The sequence below is a fragment of the Cyprinus carpio genome, chromosome B15 (genome assembly GCF_018340385.1).
Source record: "Cyprinus carpio isolate SPL01 chromosome B15, ASM1834038v1, whole genome shotgun sequence".
Taxonomy (NCBI): Eukaryota; Metazoa; Chordata; class Actinopteri; order Cypriniformes; family Cyprinidae; genus Cyprinus; species Cyprinus carpio.
The window spans coordinates 11846968-11869915 of record NC_056611.1 but is presented as its reverse complement, the minus strand read 5'-3'; the positions used below and the strand labels follow the sequence as shown (position 1 = coordinate 11869915).

The window sequence follows — 22948 nt, the reverse complement described above, 5'->3', positions numbered from 1 at the left end:
GTACACTTTTGGAAGGCCAAACAGAACACATTAAGTGCGGCAAAACGATTTTTATTGTTTGAATTTAGTATTAATACTTACAAAATTTGAAAGCTGAAAATTTGTTCATATCATAAGCAGGGTTGCCAGTTTGGCGTGAGATTTACATGGGCAGCGTGAGAGCGTGAGTCAGAGCCTGAAAGTGTGTGTCACTTGCGTTAGCAAGCATGAGTTGGCAACCCTGATAATAATAATAATCAATAAACCTTCTCGGGGAAGCACAGCAGTCCCATGAGAAAACAATGATAGGGGCTGGAGTTTCCTGCCAATTTCCTTTAATTGTTTGGGATTTCAGGATTTAATGATATCTGCTTTCCACAGAGCTCAGACTCTGGATTTTAAGAATGGTTACGCTCTTCCTCTGCGGCCTGCGATTGGTACCGGACAAGATCCGCTGCTGTTGGTGAACATCACTCACAGCAAGAGGAACCAGCTGATCAGAGACATCCCAAACCTGACCTAAGGCACCGACACACACCGACCCCCACCGCTAGACTTCACCCCGGCACACGCTGCTTACAACAAGAAGGTGACGAGCCTATCTATCTATCTATCTATCTATCTATCTATCTATCTATCTATCTATCTATCTATCTATCTATCATTCTGTCTGTCTCTATCTACCTATATCTATCTATTTTTTTATCTGTCTATAATTGTCTCTATAAATCTATCTCCATTAATGTATCTATTGATGCAGTATTCTGTCTATCATTCTCTGTCAGTCTATTAGTTCTCACTGTCTGTCTCTCTATTGTTCTATCATTATGTCTCTATCTATCATTCTGTCTATCTACCAATCTATCATTCTGTTTATCATTTCATCCGTCTGCAATAGTCCAGGCTGGACTATTGCAATGCTCTTTTGGCAGGTCTTACAACCAGTTCAATCAAATCTTTATAATTAATCCAGAACGCGGCAGCAAGATTAATTTTTAATGAGCAAAAAAGAATCCACATTACACCTCTGTTTCTCAATTAGCACTGGCTACTAATAGCTGCTCAGATAAAATTTAAGGCATTGATGTTTGCCTACAAAACCACCACTGACTCTGTACCCCTTTACCTAAATTCATTACTTCAGATTTATGTGCCCTCTAGAAGCTTACGTTCTGCAAGTGAACGTCACTTTATTGTGCAATCCCAAAGAGGCACAAAATCACTTTTACGGACTTTTAAATTAAATGTTCCCTCCTGGTGGATTGACCTGCCCAACTCAGTCCGAGCCATCCATAAGGATCGGCTAAAACACATCTCTTCCATCTTTATTTGACCCTCTAACTCTAGCACTCTCTATTCTAATTCTATTAAAAAAAAAAAAACAGTTGTCCCTTTTAGACCTGCACTCTATTCATTTGCTGCTTGTTCTCTTAAAAAATATAAAAAATAAAAAAATAAACCTAACACTACCTTTTAATTTTTTTTTATTCTATCTGTGTTCTTTTCATTTATTATACAATTAACAAAATCAAAAATGACCTCTAATACTAGAATGCTCTATTCTATTTCTATTCTATCTGTTTTATTTTTATTTATTATATAATTTAAAAAACCTTTGCTATGTGTACTATGTTAAGCTAACTGAGACTTGTTATAGCACTTGTATATCATTGCTCTTTTGTTGTTTTTGGTTACTTCCATTGTCCTCATTTTTAAGTTCCTTTGGATATAAACATCTGCTAAATGACTAAATGTAAATGTAAAATGTAATTGTGAATAATGTGTGCACATTTTAATTGTGTTCAACATTAGAAGTAATCAAAAGAAACTGGCAAAAAGAGGCAAAATTTGAATCACATTAATTTTAATTTGACAATCAGTGGATAACTACCATAAATTGCTAATATAAACAAGCATTAGGTTTAATGAATGGTCGTGGCTAGAGCCATTTTAATGTGTGAAATAGTTTAGGCCTACTGCTGTGCCCCCATAAAATATTACTGATAAAATCTATCTGAAAAAGATTTCAGTATTCTGATCTAAGAATGATTTCAGCAATAGCATTGTGTGTTTTCTGTGTTAAGTGCAAGTGTCTAATAAAGCCACAATAAGAACTTTGATGACGCAGTGTTTAATTATTTAAAAAATATATTTTTCCCCCAATATTTCAGTGCTTATAGTGGTGTGCCATTTGATTTTTTTATCAAACCCCCATATTGATTACCACCTGTATAACAATAGTTTTACTACAAATACCAGGGTTAAAATATGGTTAGTGTAGCAAAACTCTATATTTCACGTGCAGCTTGTTAATAACTCTGTAGTTCCCTATTGAAAGGTAACTCTCATTGTGTTGCTTGACGCTTATGGTGAAAACTCTTTTTTTTTTTTTTACTCTAATAATGTGTGTGGTGGAAGTGGTGGACAAATCAAGTACTTGAGTAAAAGTACAGATACGTATAATAAAATATTACTTTTAGTAAAAGTACTCCTTTTTCATTTTTACTCAAGTGAAAGTACAAAATTTTTTATGTACTTAAGCAAAAAAAGTACCACAGATAGATTTTGCAATTTTATATAGGCTACTTAATTTTATTTTATATTAGCACATATTTTTTGTATAATCATACTGCTCAAAATACCTTGGATTTTCCCAAAATAACCACTATATGGAGTCAAGATATATTTTTGTTGTTGATATGGACTAGGTTGACGAGAGTAATGCTCACTGTGAAGCTTTACACTGCGTGTACTTGAGAGAAAACAGAGCTGACCATCTGATCTTCACCAGTAAGAAAAAAGTTTTAAAGTTTGTTGTTTTGCAGAACATCACAGTTATATAAGACATGAGAATAAGGCCTGAAGTTAGGAAGAACATTTTAAGGAAAATATAATTATATTTTAATTTTTTTTTTTCTTCTCAAACCTTGTCTGTGGTGTAAAAACACCCCTGGCCAAATGCCCCCAGAGAGCATAATTTCCCACTTTGATAATTACTGTAGTTACCATGTCCTGAACATCACATCCTTTCTTTTTCCTCAGATGTAATCTATCTAGGTGGTTGATTAAAAATATTTGGACTTTATTTTTTAAAAATTACCTCAACTTAGCACCAGCAAGCTTGTTAGCTAGACAGTTAGCATCAGCTAACAATATTTATTTATTTCCAGTATGGTTATGAATAAACATTCATATCTGTCTACTCGGCTAGTTAATCCAAACAATATAAAATGTATACTGTTGATAAACAATATAAAAACAGACATCACATAGGGCATACATAGCATTTTAATAAAACTGTTAACATTATGGCAGTGGGGAATTTGAACGTGCATGAGTTATTTTATTTAATCGGTGTTATATTAATGAATTGGTATTTTTTTTTTGTGTTTTTTTTTTTACCTAAAACATAGAGACACCGATTGATGTGTCTGCTTTCAAGCATTTCATTTGGCTTAAATAGATCACTCTTTACAGCAGATTTAGTTCACAAACAACTGACAGTTTTGACCTAAATATGATTTTTAGTTACAATAATTAATTCTAAATTTTGACATTAATAACTTACTTTTGGCAGCATCAGTCACGCGCGCGCTCACAAGATCTCCCTGTTCCTACTTTTGAATTCAGTTCACTGGAGAATCGCACTAAATGGTTCATTTGAATCAGTGAGTTGTCGACTCTAGAACAGCTGCAATCGGATCATTTTAATTCGTAAAAGAATTGTTTTGTGCGATTTTCGATCCGATTTAAAAGGTTCATTGAGAAGAGTCAGTTCGTTCATGAATCAGAAACTGCTTCTGTGTCGGAGCATGTGATATATTATAAGGAGTAACGATATGTTTTGTGAAATGTAGTGAAGTAAAAAGTACGATCGTGTGCTTTGGAATGAGTGTAAAAGTTAGTCAAAGTAAAAGTTACTCAAAATAAAACTACTCCAGTAAAGTACAGATACTTGAAAAATATACTTAAGTACAGTTACAAAGTAAAGCTACTCCGTGTAGTTGCACAAACCAATGGTGCTCTAGCCCACCAGAATGGGTGGGGCTGCCTGGATATATATGCCGGCTCAGAGCGCCATCACATCAGAATCTTCTCCTTCAGTGATGAGAGCATATCTTTGCTGACTCCGCGACGAAGCCAAAAAGAAAGAAGCCAGAAGAAAGAAGCTCAGCCTGCTCAATGTTCTCCACATAGAAGGAGCCACCGACAGTGGAAGATCTTTCTCCTGTGGCCATCTGGCTACTAAAAGAGCAAAGTTCCTGAGCAAATTTTCCAGCGGCGTTGTTTCAAATGTCGCTTCATGGGAGCAGCTTGTGTAAGGACACTGGTCTGTGTGCGCCACCGGTCTGAAGCCTGAAGCCCCCTCTCCATCCTAGTCTGCACTGCCCAGCGTGGACTCAGAGCTGATCCAAGTTCTCGCGAGAGCTGTGAAGAAGCTTGGCCTTGAATGGATGGCCCCGGAAGAGCCTACCCCCTGGCTTCCTCGACGAGTGGTTCTTAAAGGGACAACATCAACCTTCTTCAAGAAAGTGGCCAGCTCCATTCATGACTTAACGAAATTAACAGAAATCAGGGATGGCAAGAAAATGGTCTTCCTCAACTCCCTGGTCTCACCTAGTGCTTAAGAGGCATAAAAGGTGTCACAAATGCTACATCATTTTCTGCATAAGCACCCCAGCTTGGCGACTTTTTCAAGCCGCCCCAAGACAGCATCCACACAGCAGCCTGCAAAGCCCGCGCATCCTCAGCCCCCGCCTAAGCCGGAGCCGGACCCAGAGCCCCAGAGCCACAGAAACTGTCTTGATCTGTGTGGAGAGAGGAAGAGGAGAGGGCAAGTTCTCGCTGAAGTCAGAACCCCCTCAAAGAAAGCTTGCAATCTTTCCCCACCTCTTTGAACACTTCTGAGAGGTGGTTGTATTTTAACAGAGCACATACTGCAAGCTCAGCATGTACAAAAAACTACTGCTGTGGTAGCGGACCCACGTACCTTAAAGAGCATTTCTCCTCTCCCTGCAATCACATATGTCATTTCCCCATTTCAGAGCGGCGAGTTGCCATTTATAAAAATAGAACATCTTGCCGCACAACCTTTCCTGGCATTTCAAGCTGGATTCTAAAAATTATAGAATGAGTTTACTTGCTTCAGTTCTCTCGCAGGCCGCCTTGTTTCAAAGGCATTACACAGACTTTGGTATAGGACAATGAATGTGCACATTCTCCAATCCAAATTGCAAACATTGCTTGCAAAGGGTGCCGTGGAAACGGTCCCCTTAACAAACAGTTTTTACAGCCAATACTTCCTTGTTTCCAAGAAAGATGGCGGGCTCAGACTAATTCTCAATCTCAGACATCTGAATCACGCCCTCATGTGACGGCCATTCAGGATGTTAACGTTGAAACATACCCTCGCTCAAATATGCCCCGGGGACTGTTTTTTATCTTTGGATCTGAAAGACGCATACATTCATATCCAAATAGACCCCGTCACAGACTGTTCTTGAGATTCGCATTCGAGAGGGTGGGCTATTAGTACATGGTCCTTCCAATCGGACTGTCCATGGCCCCCCCACACTTTTACGAAGTGCATGGATTCGGCCCTTTCCCCCCTGAGACAGATGGGAATCTGCATTTTAAACTACCTCAATGACTGGCTAGTGTTAGCCGAATCAGAACGGGAACTTAGCGCTCACAGGTCATTTTTACTCAAACATCTGGAGCATCTTGGGTTGAAAATCAATTCAGCCAAGAGTTATCTGACTCCCAGAAAGTGAATGACCTTTCTGGGAACAGTTATAGACTGTGCAAGCTTGGTTTATGCCAGAGCGCTCCCTGAACATACAATGATTGGAGGCGTCATTCATGTTGGGGTCTGCATGTCCCTCAGGGTATTTCAGAGGATGCTCAGCCTCATGGCAGCTGCCTCCTCAGTTATTCCCCTGGGCCTGCTACACATGTGACCCCTCCAGTATTGGCTAAAAACTTGTGTACCATCCCACACCTGGCGCCTGGGCCAATATTATGTCAGGGTAACCCATTGATGCATCAAAGCTGTGGCTCCGTGGACAACTCCTCACCTGTCCTTACCAGGCATACAGTTAGGAACGACCTACAGGAGTAAGGATGTCATGATGGATGCCTCAAGCTCGAACTGGGGAACTCTGTACGAGGACAATCCAGCGTTCGGCTCCTGGTTGATCCACCAGCAATGCCTACACATCAGCTGCCTTGAAATTATGGATATTTGTCTGGCCTTGAAAACCTTCCTGCCAACCTTAAAGGTGCACCATGTCCTGGTCTGTTTTAACAACACAACTGTGGTAGCCTATATCAATCGCCAAGGCAGCCTCAGGTCACGTTCCTTTTACAGGATGATTTGGTGTCTCCTGGCAGAGGTTTACATTTTCGCCTCTGAAGACAACTGTCACTGCCCAATCTATAGCTGTGTTTCCACTGTCGGGCCAAAAGCGGGCGTGCTAGTGCATGGCAGGGCCCATTCTACTGTGTTTCCAATGTCACTTCCAGGGCTTGATTGTGCTCCATCAGTGCTTCGTTGTGGCCAGCAGCCAGGGTTTTTTGGGCCCGCCAAAAACCTTGGGCCAAAGAGGGCCAGCTAAGGCTTGAGGAGTGGCTATAAACAAAAGCAGAGTTTCTTCACATCTGGAGAGTGTCAGCACCACAGATTATTTCACCAGTATTAAAGACTTTTAAAATAATTTAGGGCTGTCAACGTTAATGCGTTAACGCATGCGATTAATTTTACAATCCTTAACGCATTAAAATAATTTAACATAATAATTTAAATTAATGCAAAATTAGTGAAGCACAATTTATATTCTAACCCTTTAACACAATTTTACTTCTCTGCTTGCGATCAGATCATTTTAAGCTGTTAAACTCAGTCCAAATTTTTTCAGTCCAATGATCCAGTAAGCGAATGAATCCAAACAATCCGTCCAAAACAGTGCTAATATAAAGGAAACCAGGCTGATTGCACTCTGCATCGAAAACAAATGGGTAATACCGCTGCGCGTACTGCCGCCGCAGGGCCGTGGCGTTAACTGCAAATCAGTCTCGTGTTAAAATCATTCGCGAAATTACCACCAGGTGGCGCAAAGGGACGGATTGCGAAATGAATGTAATTGTAAAATGAAAGGAAGACGTAAAACAACAATAACATTATAATATACATTATAACATCCTTAAAAGCCATTAAAAAATAGGATAGTCTTAGGCTACAGTCTACTCATCAAAAATTTAAAGAAAGACCTTATATACGGATGAAAAGTTTTATATTAGTAAATGTTTTGTATTTTGTATTAGTAAATGTTACATTTACTTTATAATTAGTAAATGTTTTAATTTCGGTTCATTCTTGGTTAAAAAAATAATAATAATCTTCAGGTTCCATTTGCAGAGCGAAATGAGAACGGTCCAGCATTTACAAATAATTCTTATTCACTCTGTTATTATTCTTGATTTTTCAAACTGCTAACACTTTGCATTTTTGAATTATGCCTTTACTGTGTGACCAAAAATTGTGAATTGTGACTTTGATCGCGCTGGTGCCTCACGCGCACATATCTGGAAACAGCAGTCGTTCATGAGCCATGCGGCGCAAGCAGCGGTCCACTTTGGCATATTTTTACTCATTATGATTTTTTTTCCGTCTATATTGAAACACTGTGAAATCCAAAGCCTATTTTAACTAATGAATAAGAGTTTAGCTTCAAATGGGCAACATCTTTGGATTTGTCCCGAATGAGAGAGATAAGCCCAACCTTACCTTATGCATCGCTTTAAATTATTTTTAATTATTATTTTTGTTTTGTTTATAAGCCTATATTATTATATACTGCAATCATATTTATCCATTAGAATTATATATTTGTAATTTTTGTTCTGTTCTGATAAATTTGTTAAATTTAAAAGATTTGTTGTAAAGTGAAGGGAACTAAAAATATCCTGTTGGTATATTAGCCTATATCATTATTAGGCCTGCCGTTATTATTTCTGAATGTAATAAAATGCAACTCTCACAAATTTAATTTATTTTTAGCGTGTTTAAAAAAATGCAGCAAACGAAAATAGGCGATTAATTGGTTAAAAATGTGTTTATTGTGGGTTAACAAATTTACATTATATACTTAGGAACAGAGTATGGGCCTAATCTAAGCTATGTTGTTAACTATTTACAAGTTTCGTGTAGCTATAATTTTATCCAGCTTTATTTTTCCATTGCATCTGAAAATGACTTTGTGCATCACATTCATTCCGCGCGCTCAATCTGCCTCCCGCGATGCTCAGCTGTGGACGATTTCAGAATGTTTGATATAAAGGTTGCTGTCACATATTATATACAGGAATTGTTCATTAAAAAAAAAGTTAAAATATATTGTTAGTTTTATGCTAAGATGCAATCAACGTCTTCAGATACTATATAAGATCCAAGTTCATTTAGACTATTTAACATGCACTGTGACATTTTACCGTTTTTAACTTATAAACTCCTTGAGATTTTAAAGTCAGTTTAATAGTATTGAAATTCAAGTTGAATATGGTATTTTTTAAAAAAGGTTTTAATTGCTTAAATTATTTCTATTAATTAATAATATGTTATCATGACTTTTTCATCATATCATTTTTTACGAGCTGTATTCGTTTTTATCTTTTTTAAAACAATTAATCGCTCACATAGCTCTAACAAGGTTTTATTTTATTTTTATTTTATTTTTTTGAGGAACGTGCCACTGTCAGGGGAGTCACATCATCATTAGAGTTGCAAATTACTTTAGAAATGGCAAATAACGACTAATAGAGGTTCTTTCTTTTATTCTTTATTTATAATGTTTATTCTTGAAGAAAATAAGTATTTACTCTTTAAGAAAATAACGATCCAAATATTTGTAATGTACAATAATATAGGCCTATGTCTGTCCATTGGATTTTAAAGCATAACAACTGAAAGTCTATGAAACATTTCTATGAGGCATTTTTTAAACAATGGCACTTAAAGTTTTCTACTAAAATATTATTTCAACCATATAGCCTGTGAATAAATAAAATGCACACTTTTCAATGAAATAACACTGAGAGTGTAGGTTGCTTCTGGTGTTTGGATTTTTGCTTCAATATAATGAGCTCCAAGTTTAAGAATAGGCTACAGTGTTTTTTATATATATATATATATATATATATATATATATATATACTCTATTTAACAGCATTAGCTCAATGAAATACGTCTTTCTTCAGGTAGACTGATTGTTTTCTCGCCTTGCTAAATGTTGGGCTCATGATCAGAAAGTTGTATTCGCCTCAAACTGATTTTATAAAATCCAAACGTGGATGGTGAAGCTGGGTCAGTGAGCGCGAGTCGCGCTTTGTGAAGCGGCAGCAGCTGACGGAGGATTCCGCTTGGTCTTAAAGCCTTCCGCAAACGTCTACGTTCACAAACGTCTACGATTTTCTCAAAAATAATGATTAATTATCAATTGATAATTTGTTATTATTATGGTATAGTGATAATAATAATATGGGCTGCGAGAAAATAATGAATAAAAAGAGCAGGGCTGATGTGAGTGCAGGCATGTTTCAATCCAGTAACATGAGAACACACCATTCCTCACGGCCAAAAACAGACCGAGTTCAGTTCAGCTGGAGGGGGCTGGGTTTTTTGGGGTAGTTCTGTATAGCTTGTGGGGGTCGAGATAAAGGTGTGAATCTCTTGGTCTTTCATATGCACAGTGTCTTATGAGGGTTTCATACTTGCAGAACAGGTTTTAAAACAACTTTAAAGAAAGGTTTGATCCACTTCAGATGTTGACTACTGTATAGCGCAATAAAGTTTATTAGTTATTATAACTTAATTTCAGAGGAAGTTGCCTTTAAAAAAAAAAAAAAAAAACTGTTGCATTAGGGCTGGGCGATGGCCTAAAAAAAATCCCCGTTTTTTTTTTTTTTTTTTTTTTTACAAAAAAATCTGATTTAAATCGATTTTTTTTGCCTCCCTACTTAAAATCAATATTCAAATGACAAATAAATTGTTCAAAACAAGTTTTAATATAATTCTTTATCATTTACCAGTCAAATTTATAACTGAGTCAAGATGATTTAAAAAAGCAGTAATGTTATTACCTTAATGCTGGAAAGACCTTTATTTTTATTTATTAATTTATTTATTTTTTAATACTAGCCCATCATGCATTTAACCATCCACTCTGCGTTAAAAGCTTTTAAGATTAAAACTGGCAGCTCCGCAGTGAGTCAGTGTCATGGATGTAGGACAGAGCAAGTCTAAATATATTTTCTAGTCTATATTTTCATCTTATGCCACTGGTTTAGGTTATGTATTTATTTTTATTTCTTATATCAATTATTTGTAAATATAGCAGACACTGTCTAAAGGCCAATTTATACTTCTGCGTCGAGTGTACGCCGTAGTGTACGTCGTAAGGCCAATTTATACTTCTGCGTCGGGTGCGCGTAGTAGGTACGGCGTAGCATACGCATTGACGTGTACCATACGTCGTACCCTTCGCCGTACCTTGACGCGCACCTCCTCAAAAAATGTAACTACGCGTCGTGACGACGCGGACTGCAAGATCTGTGATTGGTCGGCTTGGTAGTATCACGTTTCCTCCTACGCATTTCCGGAATTATCTTCCGCACTCTGGACCGCCCGCCATTTTTAAATTCCGAAATTCAGTGAAGAGCCAACATGGAAATGGACCAAGTGACCGAGCGATTAATTGAAGGAGTGAGGAAATACAGCCATCTGTATGACTCCTCTTCGGGAGATTACAAAGACTGCCAGACGGCAGCGAATTCGTGGACTGTAAAACACAGTGGAACCCGCTCGCGTCAACTAGCGTTTCGGCGGTGTAACTGCAGAGCAAAACAGACATACGCAGAAGTATAAATGCTCACGACAGCGTCGCCTACGGACGTAGCCTACGACGTACACTACGGCGTACACTCGACGCAGAAGTATAAATTGGCCTGTAGGCTACGCCCGTAGGCGACGCCGTCGTGAGCATTTATACTTCTGCGTATGTCTGTTTTGCTCTGCAGTTACACCGCCGAAACGCTAGTTGACGCGAGCGGGTTCCACTGTGTTTACAGTCCACGAATTTGCTGCCGTCTGGCAGTCTTTGTAATCTCCCGAAGAGGAGTCATACAGATGGCTGTATTTCCTCACTCCTTCAATTAATCACTCGGTCACTTGGTCCATTTCCATGTTGGCTCTTCACTGAATTTCGGAATTTTAAAAATGGCGGGCGGTCCAGAGTGCAGAAGCTCATTCCGGAAATGCGTAGGAGGAAACGTGATACTACCAAGCCGACCAATCACAGATCTTGCAGTCCGCGTCGTCGCGACGCGTAGTTACATTTTTGAGGAGGTGCGCATCAGGGTACGGCGTAGGGTACGACATATGGTACACGTCAATGCGTATGCTACGCCGTACCTACTACACGCACCCGACGCAGAAGTATAAATTGGCCTTAACCGTGTCTACACCGGACGGTCTTGTTCATTTCTAGAGCGAAACATCTCTCACTCGGCAGCAGAGTATGTGAGAGAGGAGCAGCAACAATTTCCCTCCGCGCTCCGAGCATTTAATAATCACTCCACTCCGCGCTCACTATTCACTGCTCCGCACTCGCTCTGTGGATAAAGCTGAAATGTTATGTTCATAACATAGCCTATAAAAATAAAAGAATAAATAAATAAAATAAAATAACAGGAGAGTTTCAAAGGGGATTAGGCTATTGTGTGTAAACTTTTTTTCCTACCAAACGCCAAACTAATAACATTGTCAGCATTAGAAGGTATAATTGCTGCATTCTGCTGTGCAAATTTTGTTTGTGATGAAAATAACAGTACATTTTCGTCAGTTATTTTATCTTCAGATCGATGCATTTCTTACAGATTTCAAAATCAGTTACAGATGAAGCAGCACTGTAAAATTACATTTGTTTGAATACATTATTGCGACAGCGATTATGTGTGAATGTGCTGTATCTGTTTAAATCATGCTTTAACCTGAAAATATTCAGTAAAAGGAAGGCGAACTCCTTGAGAACTAGCCTGTAACGCTCGACTATTGCCGTCATTATAGTCTTCTGATCTGAGAGATTATGTGTATCAAGCTATAGCTAAATATGTTTATCATGTGAATTCTTGCTAAATATGCAGTTATATTACGGGCTGTTGGCATGAATTGTACTCGTGCTGGAGCGAGTGAAAACCACGACGCTCCGACTTTTAAAAATCCTCTCCTCGCTCCAGTCAGAATAACACCGCTCCGCTCATACTCTGCTCTTCAGTTTGTATAGGACGCGCGGGGGAGGGTTGAGCCCAATCAGAACTACGAGCCCTGAGTGGAGTGTCGGCCGTTTTATTTTGTTGCGTCCCATACAATATTTTTTAGAGTGTGAAATATACATTTTAACAGAATGTAGCCTATTCATGAACAATATATTGAAGTTTTTCTAAATCCCAAACAGAGTCCAGACATCAGTAAAGTATCCGTTTATGAACATGTTTAGGCTAATAGGCTTTTTTTTTTACATATGTGACAAAAAACACAAGAGTTTTTATATATTTTGTAGACTTTATGCACAAACCAGAAGCACAATATCTGCAGAGAAGGGCTGGCCATTCTCAAAACATAAAATATCAATTTTATTTCAATTTTCGTTTTTGTGTTTCAGAGGAAAAAATCAGTGTTAAGACATCTCTCCATTACAGACCGTTCTGAAAGAAGAATTTATGCAAACGCGTATAAAATGCTTTAAAAATTTTAACAGAGATGTCTAGAGGGTATTTAATAGATCTGCCTCCCACGTAAGATTTTTCCAGTTACTAGTCATTCATTTGTCATTATTCAACTAATCGCAGGTTTATATTAAATTTACATCTATACTCCATAATGAGCCTTAATATATTCCGCGCTCAAGCACATGCATTAAGTTTGCCCCAAAGCACAGGCAGAAGTAGCCTAATAATTGTGAAAAATGAGACATTTTAATTATTTATTAATAAACAAATGATTTCTTGTCAGCTGCAAGATGAAATTCACAGTGCTGACTCTCTCCACATGGACGCGCATTTAGAGAGAAATGCACCCTCATAGATTACATAATGCTTTGGACATTTCAAGCTTTCTGTAGATATATTTCTCATGTATGGGAGACACCACAATTTTCAGTTATTTTATTATCAGGAAAAAAATTACGTGACCGAGAGGGCGCCTCCCTGTCATGCATGCGTAATAATTTTCGCACAAACACTTGAATATGAATAATAATTCACATTTTGCATATGCATTACAAAGCAAATATTTTTTTACACACAATTATCCAAAATAAAACCAAACAAGATTTGTAATGAAGATAAAATATGTAGACAAATAAGAATAAATGCTGCAGAGCAAATCTTGCACTTATATTTTAAGGAATATTATACAAACCTGCATTTAAATGCGGCTACAATGTATTTATTTATTATTATTTTTATTTGTTTTTACTTAAATTACATGAAAGCAAGTAAAGAAGACTGAAGTTGTCAATTAATGAAGCTCTTTTTTACATCGTGTGTATTTCGAGAACTTGAGTTTAATCATGAGGACGTTTAATCAGTCCATTCTTTAGAGTTTCAATGATTTAGTTAAATCGTGCAGGTTTAATTTATTCGTTTCTTGTTTTAATTAGGCCTAAATAATTGGAGCGAAATTATTCAGTGTCTCACGTTTTACTAAAATAAAGAAAATAATTTATAAAACACGCAAGCCTAGCTCACTATGCTACCACTTTTAATTCTCCAATGCAATGTAAACCACAATTTCTTTTGAATAATATAACACATAATTCATATTATATAAATAATACTGCACACTATTTAAATGTGTCTAATCTAAAATATGGTGTAGAGAAAATATAAGCACAGGCTCATAGGCTTGACATTTATCCTACTTGAATTCGTTCTAAGAAATGCACATATCTTCATAAGGACTAAACTTTCATCTGTGAATATTAAATATTTTTTCTTTCATTTCCCCGACTGCAGTCAAATATAACACATAGGTGAGGCGAAGCTGACGTCTATTTGCGAAAATGTGCTTTGCTGCGCTTGTGTGAAAACTTGTGATTAAAGCGCCACTCAGCGGTCAAAAGCTGCAAATGCACTTTGCCGACGCCGCGGCGGCGTTAGAACCAACGTTTTGGATGGCCACCTACTGTACATCAGAGATTGCAGAGAGAACAGAGACTCACGTTGCGTTTTCAGTGAATTATTCATTCCAGTGTGTTTCACTTTAAAAAATATTCTGTGATTGTCTCTGAAGAGCATGAGCCCTCACACGTTGCACTGTGTGAAGTACAGACTGAATGGATTGTCAACACATCCCACCGCTGTATGGCCAGATGAGACACAAACTTTTGATGGATGAAGACTGCAATCAAGGTAAAGACGAGTGCAGTGGCGTACAGGAGACATTAAACACACGAGTCCGTTATATTAATGCGTGTATGAGTGCTCTTGACGCACTGTCAATTTATCTTGAAAAAAGCTTGCAGAAAATACAGTTTTGCAAGAATCACCCTTCAATCTTTTGATTTACTTTGCTGGATATAGGAAATGACGACAAAATGAACGTTAAACAAGATAAATGGTCTATGGTCTTAATTTCATGAAGTGTGTGCTTAATCGCGATCAATCACAGAAAAAGGGTGTGATTAATTAGATTAAAAATATTATTCGATTGACAGCCCTAAAATAATTATATTACTATTAAACTATGCGCAAGTCCACCTAAAAACTGCTTTAAACGCAAAGGATGGTCACACCAAATGTTGATTTAATTAAGTTCATAGAAGTTAATTGATAAAGAAAATCTATTTATGACCTTTTAACAGTACTGTAGATTTGCAGGTAGGTTTCTTGAATCATCTTGGAGACGTTGCCACAGTTCTTCTGGATTTAGTCTGTCTCAGTTTGTTCTGTCTCTTCATGTCATTCCAGACACACTGGATGATGATAAGATCAGATCTCTGTGTGGAGCACTGGCTGTTGTCAGACTCCTTGTGTAAACAAAAATCTCACTGAATTATTACAATTAAAGAGCAGGTCGTATGGGTTTTTGAAAAATCTCTCTTTTGCAGTTTATAACGTAGCTATCCTTAAATGAAAACAATCTGCAAAATTGTTAATCAAAAGAGTGCATGATAAATAAAGATATTGTCTCTCAAAAGAGAGAGTCGGTTCTGAATCGCCGTAACGAGTCGTTATATTTTCACCTCTTTTGCCTGTTACCGGTGTACGTCACTGGGTAACACATTTGCATAATCAACGCCTGCCCGCGAAATATGAACAGAGTCTGATCTGCCCACAAACACTTTTGCTATTAGTGCGTTTACATCATGTTGAGAAGACGCGGTGTTCAAGGATACCACAGAAATACAATTCGAGCCTTTTGTTGTGTGCTTGTCATTTTATCAAGAACTGCTTCTCTAATCTGGGCTTTTATCTTCGTTGGCTTCTAATCTTCTTAATTTGGACTAACAAGCTCTCTGAACCACGACCTGTAAGTAGTACGATTGATACGTTAGGTGTACATTTTCAGTTGAGTGCTCAAAATATTTTTTTTTTTTTGTGCCAATATGTGATGTATACCTAGTGCAGCTTTAGGTTTCCAGGTAAAGCACGATATTACTGTCTTACTGAAGTAGTTCTAAAAATTCGCAGTGAACCTAAGAATATGTTGATTATTGTAGACTGACGTTGTTCTAATTACTTTGTTTAATAATAAAGAATGTAGTGTAGCACACAGACTTTATAATAATTGTGAAATTGCTGTTTATTGTGCTGCACTGGCAGTTACAGGGTTAATGCGGGAGAGATGAGTGATTTCGGCTGGTGCTCCTGTGATACAACTGTTCTGCGTTCTGATTAAAAGTTAAGACCAAGCGTTTTTTGTCTGTCGTTCTTCAAACATTACAGTAGACATATTTTGGTTTACAAACTGTATTGTTTAATCAGTTAGTCACGTTAGCACTCGGCTAACGTATCCACCTAGTGTTCACAGTTTAGCAGCTAAACTTTAGCTGTGGGCAAGATTCGCTTGCATAAGTGTTTTTGTATTTTATGTCATTATAAGAACGGATTGACTATATTATTGTTTTATGTAAAGGTGCTTTGTCAATGGTAGCGCTGGCTAACTGGCTCAAGGACTCATCTCTGTGCCAATCACAACAGGTTTGGCCAGCTGACCAATCAAAGCAGAGTAGGCTTGAGGAAGGGAGGGGCTTGCTCCCAACTTGCTTGAAACTAATAATTTCCTAATCATTGGCAAATGACTCTAATATTAAATGTATATTCTGAGAAAATTACAATGTTTTATGACCTTAGGTGCATTTAAACCTGATGTAGGGGACTCCAATACAATATTGGGAAACTTTAAAATACCATCTGACCTGCTCTTTAAAGGCAAAATGAATGTTTGGAAATGTAAACTGATATTTCCTACTGACACACTACAGCAAAATATAGAAATAACTGACTTTAAAAACCATTTATAGCTGGTGAAAATGCTAGTGTCCTATTTTTGCCACCATTGTGCATTCACAAAATTTTTCAGAGTTGATGTGACTAGTGCAACACCAGTCAGCACTGGTGTTTTAATGTCTGTTGCCCAGCGAGGGTTGAATGGTACGGATTCAGTAGTTCTTCAGGACCCTTTTGACATGAGTCATCCTATTTACAGTAGGTCAAAACAGATCGTAAGTTATGAATATAACGATGGATCTGTGAGACAGAAGGATAACCGTCACTGTCCTTGTCAGAATACTAAGGCGTTCAAAGTAAGAGGACAATCAGGAAGGTTATCATGATTTTGTTGTATGGGAAGCTCCGCCTCTGGTGTCATGGGCACAACTTTATTTAATTAAGGTCTCGAGAGAAGGCAGAACGATGGTTATTATTCTATTTAGACCGTTTGTGATGGTCATCCTTCAGTCTCATAGATTCATAGTTATATTCATAACTTATGTTATGTTAGTAACCAGAGCGCTTGCCTGGTTAGCCCTATTTTTTTGTTTCTCCCAAGGTTTTTGTCCCCCTCCATTTCTGTCATCAATGGAGTTTTGGTTCCTTGCCACTGTTGCCTTTTGACTTGCTTAGTTTAGGACACTTGATTTCTGGAAATATTGTCGACTTGACTGCACAGACACTATTTAAATTGAACTGAGCTGGATGATGACATCACTGAATCACTGATGAACTGACACTGATGAAAAATGAGTGTTCACTATTGTCCTCTTGCATTATTGACACACTATTTTCTTTTTTTAACACTGCAAAGCTGCTTTGACACAGTCTGTATTGTATAAAGTGCGATATAAATAAAGCTGACTTGACTAGCGCAGAAGTACAGTTTATATCCAGATATTTATAAAAATATATAAAAAAAAATGTATCAAAATATGAGGAAACTTTTTAATGTAGGGATCTGTGCCCCGGTACTGATGAAAACGTCTCAGGTTACGAATGTAACCATGGTTCCCTGAGTAGGGAACGAGACACTGCGTCCTCTAGGGGTCGCTATGGGGAACACCTCGTCGTGAACCGTGTCTGAAGCATACATTGAAAAAACACCAACGAGTTGGCCGGCGACAGCCTTTGACGTCACTACCGGCGCGACTATAAACAGGCACCGGGATAACACGTCATTCACTTCTCCGTCTGAAGCTTGCGTCCGAAGCATGGGAGGGAGCTAGAGGACGCAGTATCTCGTTCCCTACTCAGGGAATCACGGTTACATTCGTAACCTGAGACGTTCCCTTTCAAGGGAACTTCGAACTGCATCCTCTAGGGGTCGCTATGGGGAACAGTATACCCACGCCGCCATGCTGAGGGGAGTGCAGGCCAGAATCATTGCGAACACTAAGTACCAACTCTACCATTTCCATAGGAGTTGCCCCTGGGACGTTTAGACGGCTGTCTGTGACAATACCCCTTACGGCCAAAGGCCTAAGCTACATACCCAACTTAATTGTTAGGGCCTCGGCCCGGGGTAGAGCTGAAGGCTTGGAATCAGGAAAGATTATTTTAAAGGCATACGGCTAGGAACCTAGCATTTTACACTAAGTCTTGCCTGTCACACAGGGGCTACTGCTTGCTTCCGCAAAAGCTTGCTGAAGGAGCTGTCTCAACAGATCTCCAGTAGCAACACCCTGTTTAGATAGGTATCTGAGGATACATAGGTGGAGTGGAGCCCAAGATGAACGGGGCTTTTACCAACTCAAGAAAGGGCACGAAGCAACCGCGCGAAGCCCTCACCATATAGGATTTTAGAAAGAACGCAGAATACTAGTGTGTGAACTTACCACAGTGTGGATTTCAGAAAGTGTGCAAAGACTTCACGTGCACACTTACCATAGCATGGATTTTCAAATACTGTTATAAGGAAGGGCTCTCGTGGCACTCTGATAGAGCAGCTCATAGGTGGAATGGTGCATCTCAAAACAGTATGTTATATTATGCTTTCCCTGGGAATCAAATCTATGACCTTGATTTTTCTAATGCCATGATCTACTGAGTGAGCTACATGAAACCTTATTTCTGTTAAGGAAATAGTTTGCCCAAAATGTAGATTATTTTGTTTACTTGTCAGATAGATTTGGAAACATTTACAGCACTTGCTTGCCAATGGATCCTCTGCAGTGGGTGCTGTCAGAATCCAAACAGAGTCCAAACAGCTGATAAAAAAATCACAATAATCCAAAAGTAAAAGAAAAGACTACAGTCTATAAACTGATGTCTTGTGAAGTGAAAAGCTGTTTGTAAGAAACAAATTCATAATTAAGACATATTAACTTGCAACCTTCTCTTTGCCTCTTTCTCCATATCTATTCCAATAAAGGAACAAACTCATTTACATCTTGGCTGGCCTGAGGATCAGTACATTTTCATGAGTACATTTTTTTTTTTTTTGATACCATCAGTTAATGCCAGTAAAGATTCCTTTCATTTGACTTGACATTGTTCAAAACAGGGTTCTGGGGTTGCTGTTCATCTGTACAACAGAGCTATGGACTCACGTATGGTGTTTGTCTTATTATGGATGTTGCTGTTATCCACCTCCACTGGAATCAAACTAGATGGAAATGGTTATGTTGATGTTGTCATTGCAATCAGTTCAAAAGTACCACAGGATAACAGACTTATTGATAAAATCAAGGTGAATATGTACTGTTTTGTCTATTTAACAAACTTCATGTACTTTAATGGTTTTAGAGGTTTTTACATTTTTAAAACGTTTTCTCATTTTATCTTTTCACTTCTTCTGACAGGAGATGGCAACTGAGGGGTCGTTGTACCTCTATCATGCACTGGATGAAAAGGTCTATTTCAGAGAAGCTACAATACTAGTCCCACCTCAGTGGAACGGTACGAACTTTACCAAAGCAAGAACAGAGTCCTTTGGAAAGGTACAGAGAATAATGCCTATTGTATCTTGCGTGTCAACTGTTCACAAATAAGTGACTTCACTTGCATAGGATGCTTCTCATACCAATTCTATGTAAAATGCAGGCCAAAATAAGAATTGATAATGCTAATCCTTCTTACGGGTTTGAACCATACACTAATCAATACGGAGAATGTGGAGCTGAGGGAGAGTACATTCATTTCACTCCAGAATACCTCCTGAATGACACTTTTATTGAGCTTTATGGATCAAGAGGTGAACATTGTTTATATTCCTTCAACACTTAAACATTTATCATGAAATAAGGAAAGGTCTATTAATTCAGTTTTATTTTTGTTTTATAAGCAGTTTGCTTGTTTGTTTGCAGGAAGAATCTTTGTGCATGAATGGGCTCATCTGAGATGGGGTGTGTTTGATGAATGCAATGGAGAAAAGCCATTTTACCACTCTAATGGCCGTATAGAAGCTACAAGGTGATAACAAAAAGAAAGCATATAATTAAAAAGCATATGATCTCCTTGGAAATTATCTCAACAATTGGTTTCCTGCTTATCTTTAGGTGTAGCAAAAACATTAAAGTGGAGTTTTATGAAGTTACTGCTGGAGGATCTCTTCAACAGTGCAGCATTGATCCACAAACTTTACTACCTACTGAGGGGTGTAAGATTTTTCTGAACAGAAATGAAATCACAAACAGCTCCATTATGTTCTTACCTGGTCTGGATGCCGTAAGTATTGATTGTACACACAGAATACAGAAGGAAAACATATTAAGACTTGAATTATTTTGAAAGCTTGAAACATATTTTACATAAAGATAATTGTTTTACCAAGTTCAGAATTACATTTGAGGATGGTTCCCAAGCTTTTTTTCAAGGTAAATTAAAAAATACTTTTTCATTTTCATAATTTATAATTTATGTATACAGTGCAACAGCAAATACTGTGAGAAAAAAAAAAAAAAGATATATTTTTTAGAGCTTTTTTTGTGTAAGCACCTAAATGTCAATCTGTAATAACAAACAGGACCACCTGGGGATGCAACAGACCAAAATACAAAAATAAAACCTGAGTGTGGTGATCTGAAGGCGACTTGACATCATCAGTGAACAGTTCCTTTGTCAGAGCAAGTGTTTGTGTCTGTGTTCGGAGTGTCTGATGCTCATATCTACATAAACACCACTGAGCATTGCAAACTCCTATAAAACACTCATCAGACATGCAACCATATACTGAAATGTGCTTGTACATAAAGCTATTAATGCACCGAAAGCGCACATACACAGTTTATTTCACATTAATAATAACATTACATTAATATTCATGCATGTCTAATCCATGTTCCTATTAGCAATTGTAATCACCTTTACCTGGATTACAGTTGGATCATCCACGTCAACTAAACCAGAAGTCCCCAGCTCAAATTTCTGATTTTGTAATTTATTTATTTATTTTATTTTATTAATTTTTTTTTTTTTTTTGAAGAAAGATAAACATACAGTGGTGGCCAAAATTGTTCGAACACTTGGCATATTTAGGAAGTTTCAGTTGTTTTTGTTGTATTGGCCATTACAATACCCATAAAACGAAAACCCATAAAACTAACTATTGCTGGAACTACAGTACCTGTGATGAAAGGAATTTGCTAGAACATTGAAAAATGATGGACTGGCCCCCTTAAAGTCCAGACCTCAACCACATCGAGCAAATTTGGGGCGCGTTGGAAAATAAACTGGACAGATCTATTCTACATTCAAAAGAAAGCCTTTAGCTTGAGTCGCAGAAGGCATGGGATAACATGTTGAAGTTCTCAAGAAATATATTGACACTATGCCAGAGAGATGTGCTGCTGTAATTGCTGCAAAAGGTGAACATACTGTACCAAATATTAAGTAAATATAATATAAATAATTTAAATATAATATAGAATAATATATGTAAATATAATTAAGTAAATATACATCCATAGTCCAAAAGACAAGTGTAACAACGTAAAAACCTTTATAGTCACGGGAAGAAGGAGGCGGGAACCGGCGAACATTTAAATCAAACTTTAATAACAAAATAAACATAAAATAGCGCGACAGCCCCTCACGGACGACTGCCGCGCACAAACCAAACACAACCAAAACACAAGATAAAACCCAGGCCTGGTCCTCTCTCGTCATTCACTGTCATAACTCCTACTTTGTGTCCTTCTGGAGCTCCTCCGTGGGACTTGAGACCAGTGAGTGGCGCAGGTGTCGCTCATTTCCAATTACTCCACCGGCCTCGACCCATTCCCATGGCTCTCGGCCCCGCCCCACTCGTCACAACAAGTATGTTCAATGCAGTTGTTTTACACAAGGAAACAAGATACGGCTAGCTCAGTCGGTAGAGCATGAGATTCTTGGGGAAGACGTGGCCTAACGGTTAGAGTGTTGGAATTGCAATCCAAGGGTTGTGAGTTCAAGTCTCGGGTTGGCAGGAATTGTAGGTGGGGGGAGTGAATGTACAGCACTCTCTCCACCTTCAGTACCACGACTGAGGTGCCCTTGAGCAAGGCACCGAACCCCCAACTGCTCCCCGGGCGCCGCAGCATAAATGGCTGCCAACTGCTCCGGGTGTGTGTGTGTTCACTGCTGTGTGTGTGCACTTTGGATTGGTTAAAAGCAGAGTATGACATACTTGGCTGTATGTCACGTCACTTCACTTTATAGGTTTTAACATTTGTTCTTCAGACATTCCTCTTTAAAAGGATCCACATTAGGATTTTGACCACTGGAAATGTGTATAATTTAACAATTTACTCCTGGAGCCATTGTTTAGACCAATATCTCTGAAACAAAACCATACATGGCCTTAAAACTGAAGATGCCAAAAGGAAAGTTTGTTAAGACCCCATATCTAAAAGCAATTTTTACCTGTCTGTAATTTGGTTCTGAATCTCAGGTGAAAATTGCCATTTTGACCACCCTCTACAAAATAATGGATTACCCAGTAAATACACAGTACATCCATGACATGTAATATTTTGGTTTTCCTAACTATACATTTATCCTTCTTCAGAAAATATATATATATAAAAAAAAAATAATAATAAAAAAATAAAATTGAGTTGGGGAAGTTTCTGAACTTTGATTCATTTGACACGGAATGACCCAGTTTATACCAGGTAATTTACTGACAAGAAAAACTTGAGAATAATGACAGAAAAACTATAAACTGGCTTCAAGAATGCACCAGAGGAAGTAACCTAAAAGCCCTTAACACAAGACAAGGGAAAACAAGACAGAAATCGTAGACAAAAGAGTGGAGATTGAATTAGCACATAGTATGAGAGAAATTAAGTCTGTAATAAAAGAGAAAGTTTAACAAAGATGGCAGCAGTATTGGGATAATGAGACTAAAGGTTGGAAGAGGACAAAGAAAGGTTGGAAGAGAAGGAAGTAGTGGAAGAAACAGAAGAGAGGAAACTAATCTCAAGATTAAGAATGGGGC

At 38.0% G+C, this 22948-nt stretch overlaps 1 protein-coding gene across 5 annotated transcripts in view; it reads left to right on the top strand.

Annotated features, from left to right (window-relative positions):
- The first annotated feature begins 237 nt into the window (after positions 1-237).
- The window catches only part of LOC109056488 (calcium-activated chloride channel regulator 1-like), a 33176-nt gene continuing 10465 nt past the window's right edge, over positions 238-22948 (top strand). Inside the window, exons 1-7 of one of the 5 annotated variants that reach the window (XM_042739217.1) lie at positions 239-568; positions 18902-18953; positions 19034-19219; positions 19332-19469; positions 19573-19723; positions 19836-19941; positions 20028-20196. In XM_042739217.1, coding sequence (XP_042595151.1) covers positions 19070-19219; positions 19332-19469; positions 19573-19723; positions 19836-19941; positions 20028-20196 — 714 coding nt within the window. In that variant the 5' untranslated portion in view covers positions 239-568; positions 18902-18953; positions 19034-19069. Of the gene's footprint in view, positions 569-18901; positions 18954-19033; positions 19220-19331; positions 19470-19572; positions 19724-19835; positions 19942-20027; positions 20197-22948 lie in introns of all 5 variants that reach the window. The other 4 variants (XM_042739219.1, XM_042739220.1, XM_042739216.1 and 1 more) reach the window with 4 other exon arrangements.